We start from the raw sequence: 23,984 nt of genomic DNA, 5'->3' as shown, positions 1-23,984 counted from the left end.
ACGCCTGTGTAAAATGAATCATAGAAAAATAAAATACACACCTTATAACAATCTGAATAAGCAGGATCGGTATAGTCATTGCTATACCTATAGCCTTGATAGGAATTACTCTGATTAATTGACGATAGGGGAACAGATCCCGCCAAAGGGATCCCACTTCCTAATTTTGCATTCGAACATAGAGTACTATCCGAACCGGTATTTGAATAATCCTAAAAAGAAGACGACAAATTTAATTTACTAGCTGATAAAAAAATAAAAACAGATATTGTGACGTCATGTAGGAATATGCAGTTATTCTTATAAGACTTGAATAATAAAGATATTGAACAAATGTAATAGTGGAATAGGTAAACGTAGGCAATTAGAGTAATTAATGTTTAATACCAACGAAGAAGACAATTAAATAAGAAATAAATGGAACCTAAAGCTATAAATTCTAGTGTAATTAACTAATTAGACATAATTAGATAATACTTAGCGTAGAAATACTAGATTCATGATAAAATAGTAGCTAAAGTGACATTCTAAGTAATAATTGTCCGATAATAAGCCTTGGAAATAATTTTCCAATTTACTGAAAGCCTGTTAATGTATTCCAGCGGATCGATAATGTAATAAAATAGAAACGCCCTATTATCAAAACTCTGACAATGATAACAATGGTTAATGTGATGAAAAGTACTTTTACCATTTGCGTAAAAGGCTCATGAATATTTAAGCCTCGTATACACCATCCATCTCGCTTGTACGTACTGCTACGGTATTTGAAGAAAATAGTTTATATTGTGTTTTATATTTTTATTCCACTTGCGTTAGTGTTTTATTAAAATGTAGATGAGGTGGTAGTTGTACAAAATTATTGATGACAGAGGCAATGAAATAGAATTAATATTGACAGTTAGGACCTACATATTTCACTTGTTATAGTATAGTATTCGAAGAGCCAATTTCTAAATTGAATGTGAATAATACCCGAAGATAGTCGATGGTACGACTCCAATGTAATAAACCGTAACACTCATTATTTAAAAGACAATGTAATTACAACTAAATACAACATGTTATTTTAAAACACCTAAAGTGAAATGGATAAAGATAGTAATTAGGACGTGAGAAAACATAAAAAGTAAGCTCTAACGCTGAAATTGATTAAACATACGTTAAAATAAAATGTAGCTTCACGTAATCCGTAGCTTGAACGTTGGAGCGAAATCGAGAAAAACGACTTAGTAAACAGAAAGGCTAAAACTAAAACGATTTTAAATTGAATTTCCATCGGTATGGAGTGGAACTAAAAAGAAATTTTCACGCTCGCTAGCAAACATGGATTTCCGATAGTTCTAACACTAATATAATACTTACGATTTCACAACTGCCATTTGCTTGTCGCAGTTCCAGTTTCAAATCGCTTATGTTTGAATTTCTATCATTCTCTTTGAACAATTCCTCTGCTGTGACTGTAACATCTGGTTTCTCTGTCACTTGAGCTTGTTTGTTCTTCCTTTGCTTCCTTTGACACAGTATTACCAGCATTATTACCGCTGCCACCATTATCGTGCCCGATGTCACTCCAAATAGAATTAACAGCAGGGGAAAGGTTTCTATAAATAAAATATTCACTGTTTATACTTCATTTTTATTCGAAGTGTAATTAAGGGGCTTTCTTTTGACTTTTGAGATAACATCTTGAGTGAAAACAATTAAAGTATTTACGGACTTTCTTCTTTTATTAGACGATTTCTTTGCCATGATTTTGTTAAAAAGGTTTATAAAATGAAGGGATATTAATTTTTACAAATATTAAAAAACGAGTAAAGCTACCGAACGTCTATCATTTCAAACGAGTCACTAATATCAAATTTAAATAAGAATTTTCATACGAAAATGGACTCGTATATAAGAATATTTCTTTGGCACTTGAAACACAGCGTAAAGTTTCATATGATATCTTTACGATAATAGTGGGTAGTTGGATACTAAGATGAGCCCCTGGCGTACGTAGTGATAGGTCCCACGACACTTGGTAAGAATCGCTTACGACTAGTTTTTGAACTTTGTTTAGAAGAAAGACATCGTTGACTGAACCAAAAAATACATTATTTACGTAAGCATGTTGTTTATATTTGAACTGATTTCAAGTATAAATTGTCACATATGTTCACAACAATTTATTTAGAAAGAGGAGGGATAATGGTTTTATCTGTACCTCTATAATTTAAAACTTGGATTTCTAATGAATATTGGATACTTTATATTGGATATTGGCTTTGAAAACTTCCAAATTAATAGAGACTTCTTTAATGATCGTGTTACATTAATTAGTAGTTATAGTTAATTGAAATTCTTTTGTCTATTCATAAACATGAAACAAAATTAAGGGATTCACAATTAAATTAATTACAATCATAACATCAGTAAAGGCTTTGTCTGTAGGAAAATATTTATTTGTACATTATATGTTGCGACATTCTAAACGGTTATTCACGATATTGTTTAATCCCGTTATTAGTTATTAATAAAAAAAGTGCTCTGTGAAGAACCTATTTTGAATTGAAAAAAATGTTTTATTTTTTTAATTTCTGATTTAATTAGATTTTTGATTTACTTTATATAGCAACCAAAGATCGGTATCTATATCTACTAAAAATTATGAAATGCCGATATTTGATTGACACAAAAATGGGTAGATTGATTATTTTATAACGGACGTTAAAGAGTACGTGAGAGTTATCACTATTACTGTTTCGCAATGTAGAAATGCTATATACCGCATAAACGAATTCTCTCTTCGCTTCCGTTCTTTCTTATTAATATTTCTTAGCCACCCCGGGTACCATGCGCAAAGTTACAACGGAGATATCTTTACGATAATGCGCGGTCGTTTCCACAATGAGCCCGGCATATGCGGTGATGGGTCCCGCGACACTTGCCAACTATCCTAGATGTATGGGTTTTATAACTTTATATAGATGCGTAGATGTAATGAAATATTTATGATTCTTAGTATTTTATGATGCGAGGGCTTATGGTGTAGATAATTTTAGGTTTAGTGTGAAAAGTATATTGTATGATATTGGTGTTTCTACATTGTAGGACGTTCTCCAACCAGGTAGACATATCATCTGAAGATGATACTAAGTTTTAGATATACCAGGAAGTTAGAAATTAATTATCACTTGCTAAACGGTGAAGGAAAACATCGTAAGTGAACCTGCATACCTGAGAGATTAAAAAAAAATCTCAAGGGTATGTGAAGTCTATCAATACGCACTTGGCCAGCGCGGTGGACTATGGCGAATCCTTCTCATTATGAGAGGAGACCCGTACAGTAATGGGTCGTTGATGATTGATGAGATATACAGGTTCATAGGATCAAGGGATTTTAATTAAAAAAATAGCAGAGGCTTTTTTCAACAGTGATCAAAATATTGCTTTATTTTTATTAAATTATGAGTAACACTCACTTGCACAGGTATCCAAAAAATATGTAATTGCTAGGGCTGGCACGTAACTTGCTATTTGGAATTGACAACAGATATCCAAAAAAATAAGTAATTTCAGCAATGTCAGTAAGTTAAAAAGCAAAAAAATGACTTCCGTTTACTTTTACAGATTTAAACCAGATTCAAGTAACAAAGCGGTTGTAAGCGCTTATTTATTTTACATTTTACAACCCAACTTACAAGTAGGAAACTTTTGGAAGATAAAACAAATGCTATTAAATAGCAAAGGAGACGTTAAATAAAATTCCAGGACATTTTCCCTCGGGTAATATATAAACGTGACGTAAAAGTTGAAGTTTTCAAATTTAAAAATGGATTTAGACTCAGAGTCTTACAAATAAGCCTTGGAATGGAAAACAGGAACTTACTTAAACTTCGTTTCTGTCATATTGTACTGGCTTGAAAATGCCGTGTAAGTATTGTATTATTGTGGTACTGTTTTGGATTTTACAAACATAAAGGTCTTTGTATCGTTGCACTATTGTTTTATTCAAGATTCAATGTGAAATAAAATACTTTCACATTTGTAAAGTTACTTTTATTTTTAATATTTTATGTTTAGGTGTAGTAAGACTACTTGCTTTATTTTGTTATTAAATGATAAAATAACAATATTTCCTTTTTTTCAATGAATAAAAAATCATAGGCATTTGTGTTAAAAGTTTAACATTTTAGTCATGTTGTAAATGATATAACACAGCTATAAATAAAAATGTCAAAAAGAAAAATAAAATTCTTGGACATTCTCCCGCGAGTAATAAATAAACGTGACGCAAAAGTTGAAGTTTCTGAATTTAAAAACGGATTTGGACTCCCGAGTCTTACAAATAAGTCTTGAAATGTAAAATAGTAGCGGACTTAAATTTTTCTCTTGTCATCTTGGTCTTATTCGAAAATGGGTTGTGTGAATTGTATTATGATGTTCCTATTTTAAATTTGACGAACGTGAAAACAAAACGTAAAGTACAAAGTAGTTAAGTGCGAGTTGGGCTCACGTAGATACAGTTTCGTACTATTCTATTCGCCGCGGAGATTTAAATATTAACGGTTCTTGTTAAGTTTTCCTGCATTTATTAAAGTAAAGCGCAGCTTAACGGCTAGCTTAGTTTGAGTTATAATAATTAAAATTTGAAAATGGCGTCTTAAAACTCTAATTTATTATATATATTCAAAATTAAAACTAACCATTTTTTTAAATTATGTCTCAATACATAACGAAATAAGCCTACATATACATAATTGATCGTTATGTAATCCAAATTTAAGTCCAATAATATATCCCTTTGTGCTTTAGAAAAGGCCTTAAATTTTTAGCAACATTTTCAATGTAAACAAAAAATATCACTAAAATAATTCTAATTCTCTTTGTGAGCGAAATAAAAAGAACTTTTTTAATAAGCCCGGCAACTTTAGCGTTCGAGTACCAAGCTAACAAAAACAAAGGTAATATTCGAAATTTTCAGATCCCAAAATGAATGTAAACTTTCGACAGTTATTGCTGTCGATATTTTTGTTGGTAAAAAATAATTGTAGAGATCTCTCATGTTCTCGTGATTATATTTTTCAATACATCACAGGTCAACAAGTCAAATAGTAGTCTTCGAGCGAAAATGAGACGTGAGCGCAATGCAAATTTTACTTAAATTTTTTATACATGTCATTATATTACCCTTAACGATGGAAACCAAATAGGGGGTGAAAACTGGTAAAGATAACAATAATTTGTGGTGGGCACTGTATAGTCTTGGGTTCAATTACCTGCCACAAAACATAAATATTGTAAATAATTAACATGGCAATGTGATGAATAAAGGAACCCTTATCTAATTGGGGTCATTCGTCATTATAAAATAAGACAGGATTTTGGAAAAAAATAATACTTAATGTAAATCACGATTAGAATTAAAATTATAGACAACAAAAAATTTGAACCTTATCTTAAATAAGTCTAATCAGACGAGTACATTAAATTTAATACTTTATCACTTGATATTCCGTGGTGCAAAGAACCCTAATCGTGATAACCCGCGTGGTGAAGCGGTCACCATAACATTCAGTGGGTTCTGAGTTCGATCTCCGGCCAAACAGATATTAAATTTATGAATTTAGATTTCTCTTCTGGGTCTGTATAATTGTTGTGTATTCATCTTTATGTGTATCCACGAAATTTATGATATAGGTAAGATTTTAGTCTAGATCATTTTAATTTATTTATTCTTGTATACAAAAGTGAATTAATCAGCACCTTTCCGAACTCAATTGTCTCATAGAAGAGAAATATATACTTACTATTAGGCCTTAAAATAATCTCCAGTGTATCACTCCCATAGTCGTTAGAGACATTGCATTTGTACACTCCGAAGTGTCTAGACTGACTCTCGCGGATAATAAGTGTCGAGTTTACGACACCGCCTGGCTGTAGATCTTCTAGGAACGCATAATCCTGTAGGCAATAATATACATTTAGAGTACGAGACTTAACTTTTTATATTTTACTTAACATTGGCACTCATTCTCACACACTAACTGAAAGATAACGCACAGCTTAATCTAGATGCACGAAATTTTGCACATTAGGTCCCTATGTAACACAGGTGAAAAGTAGGAAGATTTTGTGAAAATTCGTCGACTGTGGAAGCTAAATAGGGGGTGAAAGCTTGTAAAGATAACAATGATCTGCGTTGGTAACTGGTTTGGTTGCAATATGGTCCTAAGTTCAATTACCTGACACAAAAAATATTATATTGTGCATAATAAACATCGTTACAAAAACATGTCATTAAGATGGATGAATAATTTTAGGGGTCTATCTAATTTCGTCCTTCATCTTTATAAAATATCACACGGCATTATGAAAAACTTTATAATTTAATCTAAAGGACCATTAGAATTAAACTTTTAAAACTTATTTAAGATAAAAAAATAAGTCCAAAAATCTAAGAAAACATAAATAAAATTTTATGTTTTATCACTTGTATTTCATGGTGCAAAGAACAACCATCGTGATATTCAGACATCCTCAAAATATATTTTTTAAGTCCAAAAATCTATGAAGGCGTATGCTTAAAATTTAGTACATACGAATATTGGGCACTTGTATTTTGAGTAACAATATATGTTCAAAGAACTCACCTGATCATGAATAGCATCGATCTCCTTCCCCTCAAAAGTCCACGAAATGGAGTCTATTCTCGGAACTGAGAACGCTGCACATTCTATATTCACTGTGTCGCCTTGAGAACCGAACTGCGTGTGATTTGATATTATCTTCGGCGGTCCTGTGGAATTCATTATTTGTTTAAATATATTCTTATATCAATTGAGCCGCTTACATAACGTTTACGATTCAGTTAAAATGTGAGAACTTCGAAGGTGGTAGAACCCTTTGTAGTTCGATTTCGATATGCCACACCTATTTCTACCTAATAACAGCAGTGTAAAGCGCTGTGTTATGGGGTGAAGGGTGTTGTAAGGGAGACATACTTTTTCGAGGCGTTCCAGCTTAGGCCTCAGGAGTAGCGGCGCATCTGTGGCCGACCTCAAGTAGGAATGTCTAATCCTATCTGGAGTCGATTACTGATGTCCATGGGTGGCAGTAGCCACTTACCATCAGGTGGATTGCATGCTAGTCTGCTACTCCAATATTATAAAAAGATCTTAGTCCTCAGAAGTGGGAACGCATCTGTCATCTTCAGATAGAACCCCTGTTGTATATGGAGTTGGTTGCAGATGTACTTGAGCAGCAGTTACCACTTACCATCAGGTGAACTGCATGCTCGTTTGCCACAATAATCTTATAAAAAACTGTAATAACACTACTTAACTGGCTTATACCACCTACACTACAACGTTTCAATTTGAAAGAAACAAAAACAGTAAATAAATAACATAAGTTATTAAAATGATAAGGTATTAAAATTTAAAACGTGTATTGTACCAAAGTTATCAAATAATTTCCATCGACACATAATTCATATTCATGAACGTATGTAAAAGAGATAAAACTGTTGTTCATGATTGTACTCTTCCGTTACTAATAGGATTAAGTGCAGTCGCGTCGAATATAACGTTTACGAAGTTTTAATAGGCTGTTGTGAGGGTATCATCATACATATTCGGATATCTTTATCCAATTTATTATTACAACAACAACAAAATTGGAGAATTTTGCTCCAACGCTAATTTCTACATTGTAATTAAATGTTTCCCTGTTTATGTCTCTTTGGATAGGTTCTTCATGAGACTCTATATAACGTGACCCAAAATTTTAATAACGAAATAAACCGGACTATTCTGGTCGGCTTAATTTAGGTATCATTCAGTACTCGGTAGTCGAACAGGTCGTCACATAAGTAAACTTTGTACGAACAAAATTCGTTGCTTTGTTCGAAGTTTCGGTCATTTCCGATTCTCCGGTATATTTCAGAAGTCTTACTTTTTTGCATCTCTTAAGCCCACTATAAAATTTAATTTGATTAACAATCTTGGAACGAAACCAAAACTTGACGAATTCAGCCAGAGTGAGCCAAATAGACTTTTTACATTATGAACAATCTAAAAACGAAATACCGTTCACTAGTACTTAAGAAACTTAAGAATTTATTATCTATCACAGTTCAAAATGTAATAATTTATGTAAGCATAATTCGGAATATGAAAATTAGAAAAATCCTAACTTTGGTATACATCTTGTTATTACGAACAAGAATAGAATTTACCTTCCCGACTGTATATAGAGACTCCCTAACAAACTAATATAATCTAATAGCCATTATTCCGTTAATAGTAAATTTCTGTCCGTAATTATAATTATTTCACTACTAAACCATCCAAACTTTATGAAATCTGCCGTCCATCATTTGTTACAATTAAAGTATAAATTAATTATTTTATACTCTAGTGTTATTAGCGTAGAATTAATGTAATTGCTTCTATCAAAACGTAATAAATTTATCTTGACGTTCAAGGAAAATGATTCACAGAAATATAAATTAATACTATTGTTAATTAAATGTGGAAATAATGTACGTTAGATCACTTTTAATTAAATTGGTAAGAAATTAAATGGATATTAATTTTTATACAATAATTTAAATAAAGTAGTAGTACTCATTGATTCGAGTATAATTCTAATTATCTATATTGAAAGGTGGTAGAGCCAGTAAGCTTCATCCGGGGAGGTACAAATGCCATAGAAATAGTTTTGCGTTTCGGTAGAAGGATATAGATGCCAGGTAACTTATAATTGAGGTCTCTATCTTAGTTCTCAGCAATGGTAACGGATTTGTACGGCTTCAGATAAAGACTGCTCTATATGGATACCATTAGGTGGACTGCATGCTCGTTTGCTATTTTACTACAAAAAAATCATATTTTTTCAAAAATAATTTCGAAAACGCTAGTCAATAATTACTTAAAAACAATAAATAGGTTCATAAATATCACGAGAATGTTTATACCTGATATTAGGTTTTAATATAGCACGCTAAGGTTCCAGGTTTGAAACTCGACAGAGTATGCGACTTAACGACTATTTACATACTTTTTGCAAACAATCGAACAGTGATAACGTATTCAAAATTATATAATTATGCCATTATTAAATTATTACACAAACTTTTCAACCTTTTAAATGAGTATTAACTATTCAAATTCAATTCAATATTTCAAATTTATAGTATTTCAAATGAGTATTCATTAGAAAATGATTATTAACACCACTGAGCTATAAGTTAATGCCCACAACACATTTCTAAGAAGACAAACTTCGTACATTTAAATACAGGAACAATTAAACGATCGATATATGTATACTGGGAACCAAGTCAAGGGCAGCTTTGTATTTATAATGAAAAGAAAACCTTTCACCCTGTAATTTTCGTAGAACGGCATTAGGCACTGGTTTCAGTAAAGGCTATATAGAGAACGCTATGATGCGCGGGCTTTTTAGGGGGTCCCAAAAGCATTGACGCTGTTGAGGAAAACAAAGGTTTCTGTTTGTTAGACGAAAGGTCCTACTGTTAAAATAATTTTTCGTTCCTCGCCTATATTGAGGGGAGAGACCCTCTTGCCACCTATAAGTATAATATTCATATATCTTTATTTGCTAGAATAAGGTTAACAAAAGTTCTGAAAATTACAGTTCTCTTATCCTGCCTCGTCGGCATGCAAATTATCAGTTTATCATACATGCAATTATAAGTTTTTCATACTATTACAGCCTTAATTATTTCAGCTTTAAATAGTTTTTGCACTATTTTTTTTATGAAATCGCGACAGTGAGCGAGCGTGCGGACTGCACGGGGATGCTGCTATCCATGGTCGATCACAGATACATTGCTTCGTATTAGGACTAAACTGGAATGCCTCGATCAATCTCTACATTACTTAACTCATCAGATCAGAATACAGCAGAGCTTAATACTGCTGTTATAAGGTACAAATAAATGTGGCGTTGATGCATCAAAAGTAGAACTATGAAGGGTTCAAAACTTTTTTTTATAATATAGGAGTAGCAGACGGGCATGCAGTCCACCTGATGGTAAGTGGCTACTGCCGCCCATGGACATCTGTAATCAACCACAGATAGGATTAGATATACCTACCTGAGGTCGGCCACAGATGCGCCGCTACTCCTGACGACTAAGCTGGAGGAGGAACACAGCAGCGCCACTGCTGTGAGGAGGTAGAAATAGGTGTGGCGGTGGTGCCGCCGGAGTCGAACCACAAAGGGTTCTACCACCTTCAAAAGTGCACACATATAAATTTGTACGGAAGTTAGCTCCAAAATTTTTCTTCGCTCTCCGGCACTCGTTTGTGATATGACAAGTCATTAAATGCTTAACAAACTATATTTTTTTAATTATAATAAGCCATGAGTGGATTTATTTAAGTAGTTAGTAGTAAGATGTTTATTTTTAGAAATTACGTAAATTAGCGTGACTTAATGGATAAAAAATAATCCTTCCCTAAGTAGAATTTGTTAATGAATTTTTTGCCTTATAATAATTCATGCATGATTTTTATATGCTATTTTTCTAGTAAAAATATTTTCATGTTTCGTTTTTTTACACTACAGTGGAGGGTAATGTGTTTATATTTCTTGCCTATTATTGATGCTCATGTTTTCGCATGTTTATTTAATTTGTCCTGATCTTACATATCACATACATATAAGAGTAAAAACAAAGTTCTTAAATTTTGCTTTTTCTCTTACATGTATGAATATGAAAATTTACATTTTTGCTCGATCCAGAGAGAGAGAGAGAGAGAGAGTTTAAATCTATTTAAGATCAAAGGTTTTAATGCTAGTATTTTTTTTTTAATTGAAGCTTCTAAATTTTAGGCATAGATTAGTAAAGATACTTCGCCGCCTTGAAATTGAATGAAGCCGCAAATGGCTTATTATCGTAAGTTCTTTTTTTGAATTCTTGACAAATAAAAACATTTTTAGAGAAAAATTACGAATAAATAAGTAATACTGCGTAATTTACATAATAAATAAATAATTTATAATAATAATTTCAAATATTTTAGGGACATTTTAGCACCGAGACGTGGCAAAACTTTTTTACGCAACTATTTCAATTCTCAAAACTGGGTACATTTTCTTGTTAGGAGTGAGTAATCTTTACTAATCTATGATTTTAGGTCCATAAGTATAGTAAGGGCAATCAATTTCTTATACCTTTAATAATAATTTTTCATGAGGTAAAGCATCAATGTTTTTAAATTGCAGGTTTTATACAAATTCCCTGTTATTTTTGAAACAAAAAATAAGAGCTGTAATCATAGTAGTTTAAAACATTTAACTGTTCCAAATAACCTTTTCAGTGGTGAATGCCAGATATCTTAATGGATAGCGGTTAGCGTGTACTGAACCTATCTATGCTATTAGATCTAGTTTATTTATAAACGCTTTGTTGAATAATAAAGACGAAATAAACATTAAATTGTTATAATTGGTGGTAAATTGAGCCACTTTCTTATATTTTTTGTAAGAATTTTACCCTTAGGGGATTTAGACACAAACGACAGTTAATGTCGACATCCGTCGCCGACGGTCGTTGACGACAGATCGTCAACATTAAATATCGTGTGTATTAGCTCTCTGTTGCTCGCGTGTAGCATAACCATAGATGTGCTTTAATAGACATTAAAATAGAACATTCTAGTAGTATCCCCTAAGGGGCTGAATAGAAGATTAAAGCTCGTTTTGAGAAGCCCATTAGACACGAATAAGGGATTTTATATGTATGTGGCATCTCCTAAGGGGTTAACTAAAAGATAAAAGCTTTGTTTATAAATTCATATATCTCAATATTAGTAAAAGAAATGTTATGTTTACATTTGCCCCCTAAAGGGTCAATATAAATAATAAAACGTAATTTCTAAAACGTGTAGTTAAACTAATAGATATAAAGAATACATCGTATAATTTATTTCTGAGTGTATATTTTTATAAGTTTTCTTTTGTTTTCATACTGTTGTAGTGGTATGCATTGTGTTCACGTTAAAAGTAAGTTTTAAATATACGTCTAATGGATAGCTGTGGGCGTAACACACGTATCTCAGCCGTTAGATCGGTTAGGTCTAACGATTCACGGAATGTTTCGGTTTAATTACAGTGGAAACTTTATGATACCCTAATGCTCAAGCTTGGGTGTAATTTAAACGATGCAAGTTAAAAATACAATCAATACGTTTTCCTATGATTTTGCATAAATCGTGACTTATTTTGGTAGGTAACAATTATTTTTGTGTAAAGTTGTTAAATAAGATATACCAATCGAGTTAGAAGTTACAAGTCTTATATTTTATAATTAAGAATAAAGTACGTTAAGCGGTGACTATATACAATGTCACATAAACATCTATATATCATCTTTAGTATCTGAAAGTAATATATTTATAATGATGAAATTTTGTAGATGGACCGTAAGAAAGACATTTTGAGAATTCGTCCCCTAAGGAGCCATAAACCTTTTGGATATTTTTAATACGTAAAATTTTCTTTTAATTTTTTTGTAGTCGTGTGCATTGTACTCACGTTAAAAGTAAGTTTTAAATAGACGTCTAACGGATAGCTGTGGGCGTAACACACGTATCTCAGCCGTTAGATCGGTAAGGTCTAACGATTCACGGAATGTTTCGGTTTAATTACAGTGGAAACTTCATGATACCCTAATGCTCAAGCTTGGGTGTAATTTAAACGATGCATGCACTAATCAGTAGCTCAGTAGACACCACACACATTGTTAGATTTACATGTGATAATGAGAACGTTAGACCACTCATAATTCGATAGAAGAGGCACTACTGTCACAACAAATTTAGTAATTTTTAAGGTGACAAATGGAATGAAAATGGAAGATGAAATGCCTCCGAAAAGTATTTCTCCCTTTACCACTTCCAACCAGAAAAAAGCAGCGTTAATGACTGTTATATATATTTATAATGATGAAATTTTGTAGATGGACCGTAAGAAAGACATTTTGAGAATTCGTCCCCTAAGGAGCCATAAACCTTTTGGATATTTTTAATACGTAAAATTTTCTTTTAATTTTTTTGTAGTCGTGTGCATTGTACTCACGTTAAAAGTAAGTTTTAAATAGACGTCTAACGGATAGCTGTGGGCGTAACACACGTATCTCAGCCGTTAGATCGGTAAGGTCTAACGATTCACGGAATGTTTCGGTTTAATTACAGTGGAAACTTCATGATACCCTAATGCTCAAGCTTGGGTGTAATTTAAACGATGCATGCACTAATCAGTAGCTCAGTAGACACCACACACATTGTTAGATTTACATGTGATAATGAGAACGTTAGACCACTCATAATTCGATAGAAGAGGCACTACTGTCACAACAAATTTAGTAATTTTTAAGGTGACAAATGGAATGAAAATGGAAGATGAAATGCCTCCGAAAAGTATTTCTCCCTTTACCACTTCCAACCAGAAAAAAGCAGCGTTAATGACTGTTATATTATTAGGAAAAAATAAGTGTCGCGGTGGTGCCGCTGGAGTCGAACCACAGAGGATTCTACCACTTTCAAACCAAGGTCTTCCAAATGAATACACAGAAGCGTGTAACACTGCTATTATAAGACGGAAATAGGAGTAGAGTCCCGTATAAGCCACGTAGTGTAAGTAGTGTTATATCTTCGATGCTTACCTTTTATAAATATAGACGCTTCAGCCTGTATTTCAGGGTAGCCTTCGATAGCAGCCTTGCAGAGGTATCGACCCGCTGTGTGAGTGTCCACTGTCAGTGTTAGGTTCGCTGTTTTACCGACTTTCTGTTGAAGAAAATATAATATTAGCTGTTAAGATCTAGCTAAGCAGTAATGTTTTGTTTGTCTCAGTGTTATTCTTCTAGGAAATTTCAACATAAAAAGTATACAAAACATTATCTTCTCAGTATATTGAGTAGTTTTTGAGTCGTTCTGTCACAATTACGCATCTAAGGTTCAAATCCTACTTAAGGGCTACGTATATAAATGTAATTATGCTCATTAGATATTAATTATTATCATTTCCTTTCACGGTAAAGAAAAACATCGTATATTGTTGTACTATAAATGCCGGAGTTCTAAAAACAGTGCTCAAATGTATGAGGAGTTCACCAACGTAGTTGCCAGCTTAGTTTATGGCCTAAAATATCTCATTTTGGGAAGATACGTGAACCCAGCAGTGAGACAACAAGAGTAGATGAAGATGTTCCTAAGCTATAAACCTCATAAATAAGTCATATTAAGCCACAATAGCTCATAAACTGTAGCTACACCGTAAAATCATGCCAACTACATTATCATAACAAGAAACCACCCCATAAAAGTACAATGTGTCCCACAATGACAAAAGATAATGGCTTATCACTGACATTTACCGTTTAATTTGCCCTTTACATAAGTACCTGAGGTAGATAAGGATACAATATGTCGGTAACAAAGTACCCACGTCTCCGTCTAACGCCCTAGGATAGATAAGGATAGAATGACGTTACTTAGCGCCCACGCGAAGACAAAACAACATACTGTTATAGCAGAGGTTTAAAAACGACATTGTTCTAGTCAGAGGTAAAGTATGTTGAGTAAAGATCGGGTCGAATTAAGGCATGTTATGCGCGGTAGCGATTTTCATTTCTCAGTGGATTTTTTACCGACTTTGTAAATATACTAAATTACTCTTAACGTGTTTGTCCTTAGATAAAAAATACGAATCTTTAATTTACACGTAAAAAGAGTGACGAGTATTACTTTATGATTTAAAATATTGTGAATTATATAAAATAAAAAATATATCAAAAACCAAAATAGTTTGGATGTCTGTAACGTCTGTTATACCTGTGGCGGTGAACTTTAAAAGACATAAGTAATGAATTTTCTTCCATAAACATTTAAGCCTTTAAGGCATCAAGAATGTGAATTAAAACGCTTTCCGCTGAAGACAGCGTTAATTTCAACGTATTCCATACCATCTGATAAGAGCAAATATGGTAATGTAATAAAACCTCTATTTGATAATCTACCAAAAAGAAATTAGATATGCATTGTCTCACAATACTACAGATATAAAGCCTACAGGAAATTATAAATCACTTGAGTAAAGCCACAATGTATTTCTAAACGCAACTTTAGATAATTTAAAAATTAATATCGTATGTCTTATGTGATTAGGCGAACAAATTTTATCAATTTCCTTTTCACTCGTTTCAATGGCGTGTGAAATCTTTGAACATAGTTAGTTATCAGAATCAAGTACAATATTAATCCGTCTATTTGTTGTGAGTACTCAAATAACAGATTATACTTTGATGTAATTCAATAGTCCCAATATTCTTAAAACTGACACTCATGATAGTAACGTGGCCCTTGAAGACACACTTCAAATCAAAACTACTGCTAAATAGTAGACGTTTGTCTGTCATCAAGCCATTACTGTCCCACTGCTGGGCACGGGTCTCCTCTCAGAATGAGAAGGATTAGGCCATAACTCACCGCGATGGCCAAGTGCGTATTGGTATACTTCACATACCTTTGAATATTTATTAAGATCTGTTTCAGGTATGCAGGTTTCCTTACGATGTTTTCTTTCACCATTAAATAGTAATTAATAGGAGGCGTACTTCGTCGATATCTATTACCTTTACAAGTTGATTCAGAAATATATTTATCTCTAGCTTATTTCTATTAGGATATGAGTAAGAAACGACACAAAAGCCGTCATTTTGGATTACAATGTCTATCAAATCAAGGTATGTATACAATACCACATTACTTACAATATTAGTATCTTCCTCGTAATGGATCCATTGTATTTCAGGTGCGGGGGAGCCGTCTACGTCACAACTCAACGTCACTATCTTGCCCACTTCTGCTTCTACGTCAATTGGACGATTTCTGAATGACGGCGGATCTAAAAATAAAATTATAATTACTAATTTATAAATTAACTGCTTAAAAATAATTAACTGTAATGGCAAATAATGCATATGTCCTCCCATAGTTAAAACCAATCCAACGAGGTCTCATCTGTTAAAATTCGTCAACCCGTTTGCGTTGTAGGGCGTGCCCAAGAATGAAATGTACATACATACGATCGAAAAACCTTACCCTCCGCGGTAACTAGGGTGATAACTTCCGTAATTTTAATCTTTCTTTCTTTATTCCTTTATTTCTTTATCACTAGCTGACCCGGCAAACGTTGAGTTGCCATATAAAAAAAATTTAAGGGTGAACAGCCCTTATCATTTAAGGGTATGAAAAATAGATAGTGCCCATTCCCAGATCTACTGAATATGAATATAAAATTTGGTGAAAATCGGTAAAGCCGTTTCGGAGGAGTACGGTAACTAACATTGTGACACGAGAATTTTATATATAAGATTATATTACTTACAGCTGATCTGCAGAGTCTCCGACTCCTCACTTCGTCCAACATCATTGAAGACCACACACTTTATGGGAACACCGTTATATTTCCTTGTCACATTTGGAATTTTCTAAAACAAAAACACAGCTATGAACTTCAGGCTCATACTTAAAACGGTAAAATTTCGCTTTACGCTGAAATATTTTGAAGTGTCTCTTGCTTCAGCTTGCGACACTATATCAGTCTTTCTGCTAAGGAGATGAGGTTCTGTTTGCCTTACGTCGTAAGCTTTCACGAAATATTAGGTTCATTTTAACGTAACGTTACTACAAAATCCAGGTATTATCAAATCGAATAAGATTTCGCGACGTAGACAATTTGACAGCTGCGAATCCAGCTTACTCGGTTACTGAGCATGGCTTAGGATTTAAGTATAAAGTTATTAATGGAACTGCTTGTAATAAACGATTAACATTGTTGAAGAAATATGAAGACTAAGACGAAATATTGTACATTATTTATGTGTTTAAAATCTGTGGCACTTGTATTTCAAAGTCTGGGTATCATAGACATACATATACATTAGACAAATAAACATAAATATAGAGACAGAACATAAAACAAAGTTTAGTTATTAGATGACTGGTTTTTTTGAGGATCGTATCAGGGACCCTCCAAGAATGGAAGTGATGTTTTGGTTAGAAAGCACCAGCCTGTGGTTCCATAGATACTTCTACCAAACGTGACAATGATTCGTTATTGAGTTAAGAAGATAAATAAATATAAAAAAGAAAAAAAAACAACAGTCACAAATTAATTTACGATCATAAAAATGGAGAAAATGAATCGAAAACGAATAATGATGATATTGGTGATGTTTGTAATTACCATATTTCATTACTAGACGTAGCAACTAATCATAATATAGTCTTTTTAACTAAATCCAAAATCAATAAAAAAGACAATTATATTGATAACAAAGTAACATGAATAAATGATTACGATTAAATTTAAGGAGAAGTTCATTGAATGTAAATTTGGTTTAGTTCCTATTAGTAGTCAATAGCGGTAGTCCTTAACCTAATAGAATCAATACAGACTAAATACAATTTAGTTCCACAGATTTAACGAAGAGGGAACCCAAGTAAATCAAATTGAATACTTAAATAAAACCCTGTTTCCTCCTTTTAGTATTTTTTAGAACGAAGTAATTGAGCATACAGTTAGCCAGATCTTTAGAAATCATCGTAAGGCTTAGAAATAATTCCGTAATGGAAGACAACATTATAATGCTGCTATTAAGTAGTTGTTAAACACTTCACAGCTCCAGGAAGATGTTACCATCTATTTTTGGCTTAAAGAAGCAATTTTATTTTTAGTTGATTTTATGAACATTTTCCCCATTAAGATTCGTTTTGGGCACTCCTGTTAGCACATACAAACGAGTACATAAACATTCAGTTTTGGAACAGAAATCAAAATTCATCATGACTGATTGGATCATTTATCTCAGAACCTACTTTATGTCAGATCATTATGGTGATCCCCACTTCACGCGTATAAAGTCAGTGGAATGTGGTAACAAAAGTACGTACGAGTAACTACATTTATCTTCCTAGATACACTCATTCCAACTCATATCTCGGCAAAAGCGAGAGCAGTAGCCACTCACTATCAGGTTGCATGCTCGTTTACTTCTTCCATAGTATCTTAACTAGTACTCTCGCTTTTCAAATAAAAACCTATATATGTTCTTATTACCATACCAAACTAATTTCGATACAATAGCGCTAAATCGGAGCATTAGGCAGTATATATGCTTGTTACTATTACCTTGAAAATTTGTTACTTAAAAAGCACCATAACCCCGTTTATATCATTCATGCAAAATACTTCATCACTTACCAATTCTGAACTGTTTCCAACAATACTATCGTTATTCATAATCCATTTGAAAGTCAAATTCGTTGGATTGGCGTCAGCGGTACAACCTGCAAAAACGGTTCGAGTTAGTTATTCTTCAAATTAACTCCGAATTGAGAGTAAAATTTTACTAGATGTTTTATTGTCACATTTTTATTTGAGTTAGGGAGACAAGGGTTCGTGACTATCAAAATTGTGTTTAGAAAAATATGATATTTTTCAACATGACCTTCAATGTATGTAGACGTAAATGTGACTTTACTTGTCCTATGCTTAGTTATAACTTCTCAAAATTACAGAATCTCTGAACTTTATTTAAGACAAAAGTTCAAATCTAGTTGATATACTAAAAGTGTTAACAGCTTTTACTCCTATACTACAATTTTGGTTATTGGCTATCTATCGTTATTTTATGAAAATTTCGAAGATAATTATTTAAAACAACATAACATTCCTCAAGAAATTTGCCTAAATTCCAACAGTAAAACAAGTTAATTGACAAACGAAAATGTGTCAAGAACATGGTCCTTCGAACCCGATTGGGAAAAATATTCAAAATTACTTACTTATAACAACATCTTTGCCTTCTGGAACGAGTTTATTTCCTGTTTTGTAGCGAATTTTGATTTTCGGCGCGTATTTTACCTGTTGACAAACAAATTTAATATTATAATATATGATATCAGTAAACAGATCAAGTGTATCAAGATATTTCTTATTACATATAACCATAAGAGGTATCAACATTTTACATAAAGCTCAAAAATCTCTCTATTCTGTGAATTTGAATGACTTAGAACAGCAGTGGTTAAACTATTTGTATGGGTTTTTCGCTTGATGAGATGAGTTTGAGGGTTAAAATATATGTTTTCAAAAGTAATAGTAATATTGCCAAACATTACCTTGAAAAATAATAAATATAACTTTGACCCCTCAGGGGATCAACTTTTTCAATTTCTATTTTGATGAAGGAATAATAATTAAGTTTTAATGTATATTTTTTCCAAAACTTCATGTAAAAGCTATTTTAGAAGGCAATTTCTCGGTTTCTTTAAGATCGAACAAAGTCGCTTTGAAAGAGCTTCGTGTTTGCTTAAGTTCTATTTCCGAGGTCGCATTCATCTTGGGATTATGCAACGGTGGTCCAATTTTACGGGACCTAGAGGTCAATAGGCATTAAAAATAGTTTTTTGTCGATACTAAATTGTGTATTTCAACTGTTTCAATGTTTATTCGCTAACTGAACAACTTTTTTATTTTACTTTGTTTTATGTCATAGACAAATACATTTAGATGGATACCTATTTTACACATATTATATAACCTACCTACCTTAGTTTTACTGGGACCGCAGACGGTAATGGTTTTCGACAGTATGTATGTATGTACCACTCTTTGGCATGCCCTGCAGCCCGAACGATTTTTACCATATGAGGTTACATTTGTCTATATAAAGAAATAAATAAACTCTTTTACAATTTACGAAAACACTCAAAAACCTGCAATTCGGCAATAAAAGGTCCTAACGCCCTGAACTGGCGTTTCGCCATCTCTTAGCACTTTTAACATCCATTTTCTATTACGCATACATCACGTCAATAAAAAAACAGACGAAGCGAACAATAAACAAAATTCATTACTACATGCGAAAATAAAATAGCCATAAATAAGGGTGGACTACGGGTAAGCCATAAAGTCAGAATAATGTATGAAGGGGTGTTTTTCACTGCATTTTTAATAGTTCGCACTGCAGGTTAATCCATCGGCGTTTTAGGGTTAGTTTCGGGATTTATAACGGCGTAGTTTTAAAGTGCTTTCATTTGGTGTTGGACATAGTTTACTGTCATAGAATTAGTGTTGTAAAGACAAGAAGGTGTAGAATAATTATTGTAAAGACAATAATTCTTTATTAATTAATAGTCCCGTCGTATATTACAGGAGTATGGTAGCATGTCGTTTTGACTGCCTTTTATGTCCCACTGCCAGGCATATATTCCCTACAAATTGTCCGCCAGTTGAACTACAAATAACTTTACAGAAACTATTGACAAGATTGTTCTTATACTTATAGGTAGGTAGTTGGTTAAATAATCTTAGGCAATGACCACTTAATTCAGTTGATTCGGTAGACCACAGATGTGTTGCTACCTTTGATAAAACAATCATGATTTATCAAACACATCACAAATAATTATAATAATTAACAAAAACAAACCGACCGCGATAAACAAAACGGAAAATCACTAAAACATTTACTATTTCTGATTTCATTGAGGATTCTCTTAATTTAAACTCCCGCTAAAATTACCAACATTAAGATTAGTCCTATTTGAGGTTGACCACAGAACTATTGCTACCTTTGATAAAACAATCATGATTTATCAAACACATCACACACAATTATAATAATTAACACAAACAAGTCAACCGCGGCAAACAAAACGCACAATCACTAAAACATTGACTATTCCTGATTTAATTGGGGATTCGCTTAATTGAATTTTCCGCTACAATCACGAATTTGAACGATACATCAATTTAGTTTCCGGAACGCTTAAGCGAAATGATACAACTATTTTCGGTCTAAATTGATCATGTACTTTGTATGGTAGCTATTTAAATCGTTACATTACTACATGAAGGTTTTTTAGGCTACAATCTCATTATATTTAAGTTATTTCAAAAACAAAAATAACTTAAAAATGGTTACTGAAAAGGAAATTTAGCCTATGTCACTCCCTAAATTTAAGCAAATCCAACGCCACCTCACATGTTGAAATTCATCAAGCCGTTTCGACCATAGGGAGGGTTGAAGAATGATAAACAAACATCCATACACTCAAAAAAACATTACTCTCCGCATTTAGGTGAATTTACAAAGTGTAACAAAAAAGTGATGATTAATTTCGTAGAAAAAAGCTTTAAAGAGAACATTATTTAGTACGGCCTTAACCCTCATTTCCAGCCATGCAGATAATAGTTGATTGGTACGAGTATAACCACAAAATGTCCGACAAAAAGTCACAGACGACAAAAGTAATTAAAAAGCTAATTCGGAGCTGAAAACATTCAAAGGTCAGTTTTTCAATCCACAACGGGAAGCAGTGAAAAATTATTGACATTCAACTCAAAGCACCGCGATATAACCATCCCAATATCAAAGTAATATCGTGCGGCCATCTGATCGTAAAATGTAATTGGGTGGCCCCTAAAAGGGTTCTTATTTTACGGCCAACGAAAAAATACATGATAAACAAACCGTGTTTTTACGTCATAACAAAGATGGTTATGTTACTAGAAGCGCTTGAAGTGCGAATTGGTTGAAATAAAAAAACTCGGAAAATACTTGTAACGCCCGGCCAATGAACAAATATTTGCGAAGCTTTTCAACTAAAAGCTTTCGTGTGGCCATAAAAAATGTACCAGAGAAACACTAAAAATTGTATCTGTTTAAGTATTCACCGAAATCCCTGTAAGCCTTTGGGAATTTGTAGTTTTTTGAGATTTTGTTGTAGAATGTAAATGTCTGTCTGTGACTTCGAATAGTATTTGTTAGTTTGTAAAATTCATACATTTAAAGTTTTTTTTTTTATTTTATTGTGTATACGGATTGAAATTGTAAATTGAACTTATTAAGAGTAGAGCCTAGTAGTTGAAAAGCGGCCTCTCAGTCTAGAGATCTAAGATTCGAATCCAAAGCACCTCAGATTTCTCAAAGTAATGTACATATATATTATAAATTAATTATTAGACACTACGTTACGTAGTTAATAGTATTTGGAGTTAATTTCCAGAAATGCATGTAATAACGTTAGGGTAGAAGTACATACTTCGAAACAATCCGATCCGTCCGCTAACACTTCGAAACAATGCGCTACCACTATGTATGATGATATCTTATATACTGCATGTTTTAAAATATATATATATATGTACGAGTTTTTTTTTATTATTATATAGGAGTAGCAGACGAACATGCAGTCCACCTGATGGTAAGTGGCTACTGCCGCCCATGGACATCTGTAATCAACCCCACATAGGATTAGATATTCCTACTTGAGGCCGGCCACAGATGCGCCGCTACCCCTGAGGACTAAACTGGAGCGCCTCGGAAAAGTCTGTCTCCCTTACCACACCCTTCAAAACGGAACACAGTAGCACCTAACACTGCTGTTATTAGGTAGAAATAGGTGTGGCGGTGGTGCCACCGGAGTCGAACCACAAAGGGTTCTACTACCTTCATCTACTGTACTATACATGATGAAAAGTAGTTTTCATCCTAACTTTATAACACGCATTTACTAAAAACATGTATTTTCTTAATTCGATTTGGGATCGTTAGTGCTAGCTTTACACTTTACCGTTTTTTAAACATGTTGATTTAGTTTAAAGTTTGCAAAATCACACGGAGTTGAACGCTACTACGTATTAACATGTTTACGATTGCAAAAATAGTGTTGAAAAACAAATAATATAGAGACAGGAAAAGAGTTTGCAGCCACCTGATGGTAAGTAGCTACTGCCGCCCGTGGACGTCTGTAATCAACTCCAAATAGGAGATGACAATGCTACCGCTGCCGACTAAGCTCAAACGCCTGAGATTAGTATGTCTCCCTAACTATACCCTCCAAACTAAAACACAGCAGCGCTCAACACTGCTGTTATTAGGCAGAAAAAATGTGGCGATGGTGCTGCCGGAATCATAAAGGGTTCTAACACCGTAAAAAGCAAGACGGACGGACGAACCGTAATATTAGTAAATGGAGTTATTTTGTATGCGACACTTATAACAATACAACAAAATTACAAATCAAAAAAAAACTCATAACTTGAACGAGTTTGTTCGAACGTAAAAATTTACATCGCGCATAGAATATTAAACACCGCTGTCAATTTCAAAATCCGTCAGTTTCCGATGCAAAAACAACAATAAAAGGTATCCGTAACTTGAATATCAAATACGGTCGCCGTCAATCGAAAAGCAGTCAGTTGTTCGAACATTTTTCTTACGGAAAATTCTGAAACAATTTAAATAATATAAACATTTGGTCAAGTAAGAGTTGAACTGGCACACGAAGGGACCCATACAACCAAATTTTTATTTTTTATTTTTGGTATTTGTTATCATTTTTAGGAAATCAAAGAACCCATAGAAGTTAAAGCGTTGTGAAAATTTAAGCCTTACCAATTACAGTTAAATAGATGAATCGAAAAATGCCGCAAATTAGCGGTTTCTTATATAATGACCTCCGATTATTTTCAACAATTCCTAAATTTAGTATTTGTTGTCAAAACGGCCTCAGTAATACTATTATGTACACATTTCAAATGTCTATCTATTACTGTTCAAGAGATGGAGTCCTGTGACAGACGAACTGTCAGTGGAGGCTTAGTAAAAGGGTTTTGTTTTCACCCTTTGCTTCCGGAACCCTAATAATGATAAGTGGACAGAAAGGAACAAACAAAGCGCTTCTAGTTCGTCCTATTCCGTGACCGGAATAGTAATACCCTTTTAACAGACTCTTTGAAGGACAATATTTTTTTATATACATAAATATTGCCGCCTACTTGATATGATCGAACGTATTTTGCATTGAGTCCTTATAATGTTTTATGGGTTCTGAATGTAAAGGTAGAACCCTTTGTGGGGCTCGATTGAAACTGCTATAGTTAACATC

At 33.2% G+C, this 23,984-nt stretch overlaps 1 protein-coding gene across 2 annotated transcripts in view; it reads right to left on the bottom strand.

Annotated features, from left to right (window-relative positions):
• rst (irregular chiasm C-roughest) overlaps window positions 1-23,984 on the bottom strand; it is a 130,474-nt gene that overhangs the window by 5,782 nt on the left and 100,708 nt on the right. For both annotated transcript variants that reach the window (XR_012102707.1, XM_073077789.1), the window contains exons 8-16: window positions 18,873-18,951; window positions 18,289-18,374; window positions 16,411-16,513; window positions 15,794-15,927; window positions 13,685-13,808; window positions 6,639-6,784; window positions 5,796-5,949; window positions 1,366-1,604; window positions 42-212 (exon numbers count right to left, since the gene is read on the bottom strand). Coding sequence is in view for 1 of the 2 variants with exons in the window: in XM_073077789.1 (XP_072933890.1) it covers window positions 42-212; window positions 1,366-1,604; window positions 5,796-5,949; window positions 6,639-6,784; window positions 13,685-13,808; window positions 15,794-15,927; window positions 16,411-16,513; window positions 18,289-18,374; window positions 18,873-18,951 (1,236 nt within the window). In the remaining variant the exon portion in view is untranslated. The remainder of the gene's footprint in view (window positions 1-41; window positions 213-1,365; window positions 1,605-5,795; window positions 5,950-6,638; window positions 6,785-13,684; window positions 13,809-15,793; window positions 15,928-16,410; window positions 16,514-18,288; window positions 18,375-18,872; window positions 18,952-23,984) is intronic.

Source organism: Epargyreus clarus, unplaced genomic scaffold (assembly GCF_041222505.1).
Source record: "Epargyreus clarus isolate Ecla_fem2 unplaced genomic scaffold, WU_Ecla_fem_2.2 ptg000011l, whole genome shotgun sequence".
NCBI lineage: Eukaryota > Metazoa > Arthropoda > Insecta > Lepidoptera > Hesperiidae > Epargyreus > Epargyreus clarus.
Note: the sequence above shows the minus strand (reverse complement) of the source record. Positions and strands in the feature narration are given on the sequence as shown.